The 12,685-nt window shown below is 39.0% G+C and overlaps 1 protein-coding gene across 2 annotated transcripts in view; it reads right to left on the bottom strand.

Moving 5' to 3' along the window:
• The window catches only part of LOC136878875 (protein SERAC1), a 315,365-nt gene that overhangs the window by 17,520 nt on the left and 285,160 nt on the right, over positions 1-12,685 (bottom strand). For both annotated transcript variants that reach the window (XM_067152437.2, XM_068228827.1), the window contains exons 6-8: positions 7,956-8,083; positions 2,139-2,288; positions 755-901 (exon numbers count right to left, since the gene is read on the bottom strand). In XM_067152437.2, the coding sequence (XP_067008538.2) occupies positions 755-901; positions 2,139-2,288; positions 7,956-8,083 (425 nt within the window). The remainder of the gene's footprint in view (positions 1-754; positions 902-2,138; positions 2,289-7,955; positions 8,084-12,685) is intronic.

Genomic DNA, 12,685 nt, shown 5'->3' with positions numbered 1-12,685 from the left:
CTGCTGCAAGCACCAGGAGAAAACGGAAGCAGTGTTAGTGAAAAGTATAAACGTGTTCTGAGTGCTAATCTGGACGCTGAAAAAATTAAGAACATTCGTGATGTTCTGAAAGGTGAAAATTCTGTTTTAACCGGCATGTGTCCTTCCGAAACAGCTTGTTTCAAATTTGTGCGAATCACTTCAGTGGAAGTAGAATGTTCCTTTTCCATGATGAAAAACATTCTTTCTGACAATCGTCTGTCTATGACAGTTGATACTTTGAACAAGCACCTTGTTGCTTGTAACCAAGGAAAGTAAGAGTAATTATGCTAATTATGTGATAAATTGATAATAAAGAAATTAATGAGTTTTTAAAATACATATTTTCATTAATAATGAGTGAGACTCCTCTTTGCTTTCACTCCTAATGAATGCCTATTTTAATTACAGTACTGCCTATTTTCAGTATTTCAAATGCCTTTTTGTCTGCCTATTTTAACCAAAAATAAATGCCTAACTTCCGGGCTCTACCTATATGATATAAAAATTTAAAAGAAATAGTAGAGAGTTTTATTTTCACCCTTTAAGCTTGATAATGCTGTTGTTTTACCCCCTTAAAACAATTACCAATATTCTTAAGTTTGTCAATTATATCGATTTACAGTGACGAATAGCATTTACATAAAACTGAAAATCTAAAGTGATGGCTGCAGGGAGGTTATTCATAAGGATATTGTTATTACAAATAAGAATCAGAAGAGTACATTAGTCCTACCTGCTGATTCGACAGCAACAATCTGGATGTAGAGAATGCGCATGAATGTCTGCACAGTCTCTGTGAAACTAAATATTTCTGCTTGAAGTTCCTTAGATTCCACCATTGATAGGAACTTGGTGTGGAGTTCCAGAAGTCCTGGACAATCTGAAATTGTTATATTTCAATAGCTATCATACCTTTTACACTTGGTACAAAATACAATTGACTGAAATTCTGTCGAGAACAGTATAAGAAAAAGAAGACAAATAGAATACAATTACTGAAGAGGAGTGGTGGAAGGAGAACCAATGGTGGAGAAGTACCATCAACACCCCAACCTGGCAGGAGCTGAACAAGGGGAAATGAAAATGATGATGGTGACAAAATACAAACTACATTCTAGTGAATGAACCTTAATTTAAAACCTCGTTCTGCTGTATGATCCACATTTCCACTAAAGAGGAAGAGTTGTGGAATTATTGGGGAGAATCTCAACAAAACTTTCAGCTTAAATTAATAATGGTTCCAGGGCAGTATGCGTAACTGCCAGTAGCTCCTGATGCAGTGATCAGAAGCTGCTTTGGCAACCAACTATCAAACAGACTATTTACTATACTGATATACTATATGCTGGAAATTCAAAAGTAATATGTATACACAAGAAATGCATAAAATATAAGGCTATTGGTTTGAGTTCCTCTGAAATTGCTTCAATCTTATGTGGCAGGGAACACAATGTGGTAACAGATAAAGTAATATGAACTAGTTTCATGATGAGGCACAGAAAAATATCACAAGGAAGTGATACTATAAAAAGTGTAACTATAAAAACACACATGTAAACAATAATAAAATTAATTGCCAGCAATACTCTACCCCATGTGGCACACTATCTTTGTCCATATGAACATAGACTTATGCAGAGCATTTCGTTGCTCCAGATGGTAAAACACAAAATCAGGTTGACACTGCGACTGTCAAAAACTAATGTAATACGTAGTTGCTGCAGCATTCCTAGGGAATGGATCTGCTGTGAACCAAACAATTTGTAGATGCATGCTCGCCAGATGTTCATTCCCTGTTTAAGGACAGCAGGTGGTTGTGAAATGTAATATTTTGCACATGTTGCTTTGAAAATTTCACTGTTCTATGATGTGGATTCCATCGGGAGAGATTCTCACTGATAATTCAGTAACTCTCCCCCCCCCCCCTCTCTCTCTCTCTAAGAGAATAATTCTTTCTTGTGCTCCTTTAAAGCAATTAATTCACAAGAAATGCAAAAAGAAGACTTACAAGTCTCAAATAATCAAAATCACTCCTACATATGACTTACACTGTATTAATTAAACTTAGTACAGCAACTTCTAGACTGATCTTACAGCATACTAGAAGATTTTCTCACCTTTTTGCACCTCTGTGAGCTCAACAGACTGACGTAAGAGAGGCAGGTTGATGTCCGCACAAGCTGATCCAGAATGGGGCACACTGTAGAACATGATGCCCTTGGTGTTACGATATAATCCAGTCAAGGGTTCATTGTCTCTCTCAAAGGCTGCAGTAGATAAGAATAATTAGAAAGTTAAAAACATAATGTGACTAGTATGTGATGGAGAGTACCTTTTTAAAAAAGAAAATCAACTTACTATCATAATCTGCATATAATTACAAAATAAGAGTACAGATATACACAATATAAACAAACAGAAAAAATGTTCCATAATCAGACAAGTAAATCACAGGATTGGATGCATGCAATATTCATTCCATTCCTCGGTTGTTTTACCACTCTTCATTCACAACTGTGGTCCAGTCCACTTTGCACCTTCTAAGGCTGTTCTTCACTACATTCATTCATGTTGTTCATCTTCCTCAACCTTTCTTCCCCTCTAGCTGCTCTCCCAAACTCTTTTGTCATCCTTTCACTGCTCATATGTCTGGTTTTCAAAACCATCTCAACCTGTCCCTCTCTATCTGATCTTTTAACTTCTCCTCTTTAATTGCTTTCCTTAGGACCTCATTTTCAATCATAAACTGTTAAACTGTTAATTCCCTTGGCTCGGGGACTGCGTGTTTGTGCTGTCCCCAGCATTCCTGCAACTCACACACAACACTATCCTCCACCTTACAAGTAGTTTCCCATACATAACAGACGCCACTCACCGTCATCGGAAGGCCTGCTTTACAAGAGGTGCATTGGGCTGTAACAGCCACACATAATTATTATATTATGATGATGAATTTAAAAATTCATGCTCAAAGCTTATAGAATCCATGCCAAATTGTGTGATGCAACTTATAAAATGAAATGGAGGACAGATCAGCAATTAAGAAAAAATTAGAGGTATACAATACATGAATAAGTGCAAAAATAACCATAAAATATACTGTACACATTCTTGTAGTGTTTTACTTTATTTGCAAGGGACTGTACATGTCACATCCTCATGAAGGCTTTCTCAGGAAAAGAATCTTTTGAATATTATGAGTAAGCTCTCAATTAGAGTGAAACAAATAAGATAACCATTACATAATAAATTCTCACCAAAAATACTGACTGGAAGATATTTATTAACATTTTTTAATATTACTAAAGGCAGTACACTATCAAAGAGTAGAGAAGGGTCCACCTATTCAATACCATTAGCTTGTATATTGTCTTATAAAACTGGGACTAGTTTCGACCCCATATATATTGGGTCATCTTCAGCCATGCTCCAATTGGAAGACGTAAGCATACATATAACCAATAATAATTTAAACATGCTGGTATGTCACAATTTACAGTCTTAATTTAAAACATTGATGAAGTCCGAACAACATATCCAAACTTGAAACAATGATACATCAAAACTGCTGTGGTTGATGAACTAACTATTTCGTCGCTCCTACAGCAGCCAAAAATTAGGTTCTGGATAACAAATAATATGCTTTTCTCATTCAGAGATTGCCATAAGACAAAGACTACTGAACACCAAAATTTCATAATTAAAAATAAAAGGGTTTGTAAATCTTAGGCCTAAAAAGAAAAGAAGTTATAATTTAGGATCCACTGAAATGATTCCATGAGATTGCAGTCGAGCCTTTTTGAGCAGTAATTGCAATTTTTAGAAGAAAGGCATTGTACAGAAGAAAGTCCTTACGGATTTTGAGAAGAAGCCTGGGATCGTACCTCTTGCACCAATCATCAAATCGATGACCTGATTGTTGTCAAGTTGATCTTCCAGCTTCTTCTTTTACCATTCATGTGGGGTCAATGCTTCCGACAAGTCGTTTCTATTTCCCTCACTTCCAAATAGCATTTTCTGTTAACTGCTTTTCCCTGAGATCTTACCACACACAATCCATCCATATTCTTCTAGGTCTACCACTCTCCATCCTACCTTCCACCTCCAGGTCAAGCATTCTCCTTCCCACACAGTTTTCATCCCTGCACTTAATGAGGCATACCAGAGCAACAGTCTTTCTTGGACCTTTCTAGATATTTCAGTCACTTTAGCACAGCCTCATATACAGGTGTTCTTGATGTTGTCTTTCCTTGTAACCCCACACACATATATATAAGATCTTCATTTCAGATACTTCCAGCCACTTACATTGTGACTGCACTGTTGGCCAAGTTTCCGCACCATATAGCAACGCAGGTTTTATCACTTTTCCCTTGGTTCAAATATTGTCACAAAGAACACCAGGCAACCTTTTCCAGCAAGACTAGGCAACCTGAATAAGGCAGGCAATTTCTAGATCTAAGATTACCATCAGCAGACATAGTGGATCCTAAGTACATGAAACTGTTCCTTGCCTAGATCTAGTTTCCATCCATCTAAACAGTTTCATTTCCAGTTCCTCTCAGGCACATGCATTCAGTCTTATCCTGGCTGATTTTAAGACTTCTTTCCCCTAAAGCTCTCCTCCAGCATTATAGTTTATGTTCAAGCTGTTCTCTATTATTTGTGCTGCATAGTAAAATATCATCTGCAAATAGCACACACCAAGGAGCTGGATCTCTTAGATTTTCAGAGAGAACATCCATTATGAGGTCAAAATTATACAGACATCAGTGCAGATTCTTGATGAAGACCAACTTGAACTGTTATGGCTTTCATCAATCTTACACTGCTTCTAATTAAAAAAAAAAAAATGTGTCTTTGCTCCTTGGTACATGTCCTCAACAAGGTGTACATATTTTACTGGTACTCCTTTACATCTCATGCATCTCCATACTTCCTGATGGGGCTTGTTGGATTACAGATGCAGCATTTCTCGATGTGCACATCACATGGTTTTTGAGGTTTGACTGTTCTTACAGAGGGTATAGTACCTATTCTTGACTCAGGGTTGATGGCTATCTTAATTAAATTGAAAACAAGAAATAAAGTGTTTCAACCTACTCAATACAAGGAAAATAAGAAATGTAATGTTACATTCTTATTTGATTAAAAGCGGAACCGATTTCAACCACGATTCTGGGTCATCATCAGCCGATTAAATAAAAATATAAAACAATGCACAGGAAAACAACAAGTAAAGGATAAGTCTTTCACTAAAAGCAGTTCAAGAAGCACTATAACACTATAAGGATTAGCACTGCGTGATGTAAGATCCTAAAATCCAGAAGAAGTCGAAGATCTTTTTTTTTTTTTGCTAGTTGTTTTACGTCGCACCGACACAGATAGGTCTTACGGCGATGATGGTACAAGAAAGGGCTAGGAGTGGGAAGGAAGCGGCCGTGGCCTTAATTAAGGTACAGCCCCAGCATTTGCCTGGTGTGAAAATGGGAAACCACGGAAAACCATTTTCAGGGCTGCCGACAGTGGGGTTCGAACCTTACTATCTCCCGAATACTGGATACTGGCCGCACTTAAGCGACTGCAGCTATCGAGCTCGGTAAGTCGAAGATCAGTCATTTAAATGAAGTAAGGTGCAAGTTCTTGAAGAGCAGCATAACATATGTGATGTCTGGCACAGTGCTTCAAAATATTGATGAGAATTGGTGAATAGTTCACTTAACTATTACGTATGGTATGCTGCCCTTCAAGAACTTGCACCTTACTTCATTTAAATGACTGATCTTCAACTTCTTCTGGATTTTAGGATCTTACATTACGCAGTGCTAATCCCTATAGTGTTACAGTGCTTCTTGAACTGCTTTTAGTGAAAGACTTATCCTTAACTTATTGTTTTCCTCTGCATTGTTTTATATTTTTATTTAATCGGCTGATGATGACCCAGAATTGTGATTGAAACCGGTTCCACTTTTAATCAAATAAGAATATAACATTACATTTCTTATTTTCCTTGTATTGAATAGGTTGAACCACTTTATTTCTTGTTTTCAATTTAATTGTGATACAGTTCAATACGGAACATTATGAAATTTCTATCTTTAAATGATGGCTAGCTTGTCAATATATGTGCAGCATTTTTCAGAGATTCTGTGGACTGTGTCAGCAATGGGAGATCTTATACTGTTGGGGTTGGAAAAGAAAAACAACTTTACCAAAGGAGTATGGATAAGAAAGATGAAAATGAGGAGTATAACAAGTAAGTGCAAGCTATGCAAGACTCAGCTAGGGGAAGCATTGTCACCAACCCACACTCCCTAATTCAGAGCCGCTGGCCCTTCTTTTAATTACACAGTTCAAACAAATTAGGGGAACATGTTTTTGAACGTATGCCATGCTCCACAAAATAATACCTCACACCCAGCTATATTACCGACTACACCTTTATTCTTTACCGTTGAAGTATACAAAAGAACATTGATAGATTCGCGTTTATTTTCAGAACACAAATGGAAATGTCCATATAGGGGCGAAAACAAAGTGATAACAGTCCTCCAGGGTAGATTTTTATCACAGTTGGAGAGCTTCAGTATGGTGTACGTCCTCCACAAGCATTTATCACAGCTTGACACCTATGTGGCATGCTCCGTATAAGTTGACGGACGTAACGTTGCAGTATCAGGTCCCATTCTTCAATGAGAGCCTGTTCGAGGTCTTGGAGAGTCGTCCATAGTGTAACAGGACACCCACGAACAATTCTGTCAAGCCTAATCCCACACATGCTCGATGGAATTAAGGTCGGGACTCACTGCTGGCCATTCCATCTCTTGAATGTCCATTTCCCACAAGACAGCTCTGGTGATGCACGCTACATGAGCCCTGGCATTGTCGTGCACGAGTACGAATTCAGGGCCAACAGCGTATGCAGCAACCAACACATGCTGTAGCAGTATCTGCTCTATGTACCCCGTAGCGGTGAGATTACCACGGATGACGACAAGATCCGTATGGCCATCAATACTGATGCCACCCCACATCATCACAGAACCTTGTCCGAATCGGTCGCCTTCCTGGACAACATTTGGCACGTACTGTTCAGCACGGCGTCTCCGTACACGGTGACGTCCATCACGCTGTGTCAGGGGAAATCTGGACTCATCTGTGAACAACACAGGTCTCCATTGGTGAAGTTGCCAGTTAATGTGGGTACAGGCAAACAGAAGGCGAGGTGCGCGATGTTGCTGCATTAAATGGGACACTCGAACAGGATGTCTGGGTCATAAGAACACTTATCTTAACCTGTTCCTTACTGTCTGGTCAGACACCGTGACTGCAGTGACCTAATGAGGTCTTGTTTCTGTTCTCTGGCAATTGCTGAATGAAGCTGCACAGATGGTCAAATATCGGTCATCCTGTGGGGTTGTTATGCGTCCACAATCTTGTCCAACCCTCCTTGTGAAGTGGCCTGTCTCATTGTAGCGATTCTACGAGCATTGAATAACTGACGGAGAGACGGAGATCCACAGGAACACGACGAAAAGTCTATCCTTCCTGCATCAAAGTGATGGCCCTTGCGACCTGGACCTCGTTAAGATGTCTCATGTAATGTGCTGGTTTAACAAAGTGCTCAAATGACCGCAGTAGTCTGTGTACCTCACAACGACACATGGATGCACCAATATTCACTTTGTTTTGAGGGGTCACCTGACATTTTAATGCATGGCTACGCCTACAGATGGAGTATAACTTTGATTTGACATATCCTGAATAGCTAAGGTCTCAAGGTATGCTGTACAACCACTGGAACCCCATCTACCAAATTAACGTTCACATACCAGACGTTACAAAACATGTTCCCCTAATTCTTTCGAACTGTGTATTTAAGGCACTTTATTTAAGGCACATTACTCTATAGTTTTACTGAAAGTGCTTCTTACCATCCACTAGCATCTGCTTCACAAACAGGCCTCCTTTGGAATGTCCCACCCACACAATTGGATGATCACCTACACCTAATTTTTGTAGATGTTCCATCATCTCACGACTGCGCTGCAGCAAACAAGTCCTGCAAAATAAGAAAAAATATCTTTGTGTAATGATTCTGTGCTATGCTAGGCTTCTTGTTATTTCCAGATATTTGTCCAATCAGCAAACATGACATATTTCATACTTTGTGCTGAATGATTTAACTGATCCTACAGTGTGAAACTTAAGTTGGAGAAATATGGTGTAATATCAGAATTTTGACTTCTTTGTGTATGTTTTAGAACACACTAGCTATAGTACCCAGCTCTGCTTAGGTATTTTGTTTAATGTTTACTTTTTGGATTTGTATTACCTGTTTGATGTGAATTTCTGTGGTGTTCTATATTGTGACGACCAATATTTTACAACTCTTTTCTAGATTTAGAATTACTGTTATGTGTTTAATTTTAAATTTTAGTTTGAGACTATTTAGTTCCACGTTAAATTTTATTCTTGTGGCAGTCCAGATTGACTGACCGGGCGAGTTGGCCATGCGATTAGGGGTGCGCATCTGTGAGCTTGCATCCGTGAGACAGTGGGTTCGAACCCCACTGTCGGCAGCCCTGCAGATGGTTTTCCATGGTTTCCCATTTTCATACCAGGCAAATGCTGGAGCTGTACTTTAATTAAGGCCATGGCTATTTCCTTCCCACTCCTAGCCCTTTCCTATCCTATTGTCAGCATAAGACCTGTGTCGGTGCAACGAAAAATACATTAAAAAAATAATATATTCTTCCAGATTGTCTGAGAAATATTTGATCCTTTCAGATAAATAATTCTTATTATTCACAAGCCAAAAACATACAAATTTACAGTTAATGTACGAGTCAGTCTGAAGTAAATTTAAAAGACATAACATGTAAAATCTTCATACTACGCATGCCCAGTATTTTGCAATGTCCAATGCACTCGGATTGGCATATAGGATATCATCCTCTGTGCAAGATGTTGGGCACAGAGGGCACAGAAGCATGTGGCTTGTGGTTTGTTCCTGTCTGCATTCACACCTTGTATCACCTGTGCTGAACTCCCTTTTCTTCAAGTTATTCCTGCATATTCCCACTTCTGTTTGTAGCCTGTTCAGGGACTTCCACACCAGCCAACTTTCATTATGTCCAGCTGGAAAACTGCTCAGCTGCTGGCATCCATACGTGGAGGTGAGAGGGTCTTCTTCCATAGCTCCAGCCTTGCCTTTTCTGGTGAGAGGGATGTTATTAAGAAGTTCTTCCAGGACCTCAGCCTTTACTGAGGACTATGTCCATGCAGTGGGTAGGCATTCTTGGAAACTACTTCTCTATGTACACAGGATGGTGCTATTCGAGCCAGATAAAAAGCTTATCTGTTAGAATAGGCTTTAAGCAACCTGTAATCATCCTGCAGGTTTCACTGAGGACTGTATCTACCTGTCTGGCATGAGATGAACTGTACCAGACTGGGGAACCATATTTAACAGCAGAAAAAACACAGCGCCATTGCTGTTTGAGATGGTCATAAGCTGCAAAATGTGTGTAGTATCCATCGATTACGTCTACTTTTCAGACTCCTCCTTTTGATTCTGACAGTATTACATTGGGTCGCCCTAATGAGTATGTTCATTTTTCAGCCTATTATAGTCCTTCCTTTTCTTTACAAGCCTTATCAGCAATGTCTATGAGTTCTTCTTCTTCTTCTTCTTCTTCTTCTTCTGTCATCAGGCTAATGATCTCCATGGCATTCGTTCGAAATAAATAAGTCAATCTTATTTTTCTGAGCCAGTTTAAATGGCTCAGACGTTAGAAGCGCTGGTCTACCAAGTCCAAGTGGACGGATTCCATCTCAGTTCGGTCCAGAGGTATTTGAAGGCCCTCAAATACACCAGCCCCGTGTCTGTAGATTTACTGGCGTGTAAAATAATTCCTGCGGTACAAAATTTCGGGACCTTGGCGTCTCCGAAAACTGTAAAGACTATTTAGAGGGATGATGTAAAAATAAATATTATTATTTACTCTTTTTCATTTAGTTCGGGAAAACAATATTTTCGAAAACTTTAAGTAAGCTTCTACTTTTTGTGTTTTGTTTTTACAATTAGTTCTACGTCGCATCGACACAGGCAGGTCTTATGGCGACGGTGGGATAGGAAAGGCCTAGTAGTGGAAAGGGAATGGGGTTTGAATGCACTGTCTCCTGAATAAGCTTCTACTCCAGCAGATACTAACTGCAGATAAGCCAAATCCTGGAAGAGGGCCTACTGTGGCTTAACTTCGCCACTACTACAGATGAAGTAAGAAAAATATATATTTAGCATTTGTATAATTTGAATGGTTTTTTTTTTTTTTTTGCTATTGGCTTTACGTCGCACCGACACGGATATGTCTTATGGCGATGATGGGACAGGAAAGGGCTAGGACTGGGAAGTAAGCGGCCGTGGCCTTAATTAAGGTACAGCCCCAGCATTTGCCTGGTGTGAAAATGGGAAACCACGGAAAACCATCTTCAGGGCTGCCGACAGTGGTGTTCGAACCTACTATCTTCTGAATACTGGATACTGTAATTTGAAAGAGATGAACTTTCTAGTCAAATTGACTTAAGGGACATTATGTAGGTTGTTAGTTGAATCATAGTGCAATTTGTTAAGCGACTGTCAGGTGACGTAAGACTGACATTTGGGAGTGCGAAGTTCCTCGCTTCTCAGTAGAATATTGAGCAAGGCTCCGACTGAACGACGGTAATTAAGGCTATTACATAACAACACTAATGGCAGGTTTGTGCACGAAAACACAATATAACAGTGCATTTCAAAATGTGGATCATCCATCCCATCCTAATCGTTACCTGTACACACTAATAAGAAAAAAGAAACAATTGTATAGATTATCACTCTAGACCTCGGAAGTTTAGGTGCTAACATTTTTATTTTAGGTGCCTAAAATGGGTTCTCAAGTGTGGGGAAAAGGGTTCTGTAAACATTTTAGGCAGCTTCAATTTTACGTATTTAATAGCCATTTATCAATTAGAATGCCATTTTTATTTTGCTAAATTTATAATCATTCTTAATCGCTCTAGGGGGAAATATAAAACAAATATCACTAACGTCTTTCCAACAAATGTCACAGAATATAATTTTACCATCCGTTGTGAAGCAGAGAAACTCCTGTAAAATTTTAATTAAAGACGACTGGGAGGCTGACACTTCCTCTTTTCACCCGTAACACAGACTACGGGCGTGTACTACAAGAGGTTCGTAAGGAAACGACTTCCGTCCGGGGAGTGTGGTTTACAAACTCCCGATTATAAAATTTCAAGATACTGAAAACTAGTCGGCAAATATTTCAGTGTCTCGGAAAAAATTAAAAGCACTTTAATCGATTTAGTGATAAAAAAAGGAATTACAGGAATACAGGTTTTAATGTCAATTAGACATTTTTAGGCACTATAAGACCATTGTTCCTCACCTTATAGATACCAGGAAACATATAAATACAACTTCATTTTAAGTTATCTCTTCAGGAACAAAAATAGGTTTTTGCCAAAATCCGAGGTCTAATTATCACACAGACCGAACACACAATATGGGACTAAAAACGAGATAAGGCCTAAAAGACAATACGAGAGAAGGATATGAGTATTTTCCACTTCATGCCAGTGTTGTCACCTTAGGGACCTTAGATACTGCAAGTCATCACAGTTTGTCTTCTTCTTGCTTAGCGATATTAATGTATATAACAGTCAAGCAACTTAAAAATACATCTGGCAACAGCCAACACCATTTCCTCTATCCCCATGATAACTTAATAATACAGTATTTCCATGTCAGTGAAGCTCGCCGTTGACGGACTTGGCATTTATTTGAATGGGTGAACATCTCAGTCAGACTATCAGAAAAGCTGACATAAAAGGTTAAAAATCAAAACAGATTTTATCTAATACGGTATTTTTCTTGATAATGATCTAATACTGTCTTAGTTTTGGTATTTTGATACTTAAAAACATACATTAAGACTATTTCCTTGAATATTTATAACATTCTCTTTCTTCAACATGCCTTTATTATAAATAAAAATATACACACACACTGGAAAAATGTACTAAAATTTCATAGGTTAATCATTAATAATTTTATTCGTAAAATTAACACGCCCAATTAATGAAATAAACTTCCCGAAGTAGTGTAGAAAAGAATTATTTAAGAATCAGAACTACTGAAGCATTGGATTGCTCCGTGTTTTGTGTGAGACCTTTCTAAATAAAGCGGAGCACTTTTCAAAATGTCAGCACGGAACTAATTCAACCCTTCTCTTAGCCTCATCTCACTGTGGGTGGGTGCTAGCATACGAGGTACATCCACGGTATCATCTGCCCGTCGTAAAAGGCGACTTAGTGGCGCGGCGAAAGGGAGGGGGGGGGGTAGAGGGAATGGGGTGACCACGGACTCCCAGCCTGGGTGCGTGGGTTGGCAACCACGGTTCCCATAGTCCAGTCTGACATTGCTTCCGCTTACAATTTGCTTACGTCACCCGACACAGATAGGTCTTATGGCGACGGTGGGAAAGGAAAGGGGTAGGAGTGGGAAGGAAAAGACCATGGCCTTAATTAAGGTACTACCATAGAATTTGCTTGGTGTGAAAATGGGAAACCAAGGAAAACCATCTTCAGAGCTACCGAC

The sequence above is a fragment of the Anabrus simplex genome, chromosome 8, assembly GCF_040414725.1.
Source record: "Anabrus simplex isolate iqAnaSimp1 chromosome 8, ASM4041472v1, whole genome shotgun sequence".
NCBI lineage: Eukaryota > Metazoa > Arthropoda > Insecta > Orthoptera > Tettigoniidae > Anabrus > Anabrus simplex.
The sequence above is the reverse complement of the archived record's forward strand: the minus strand, read 5'-3'. Positions and strand labels throughout refer to the sequence as shown.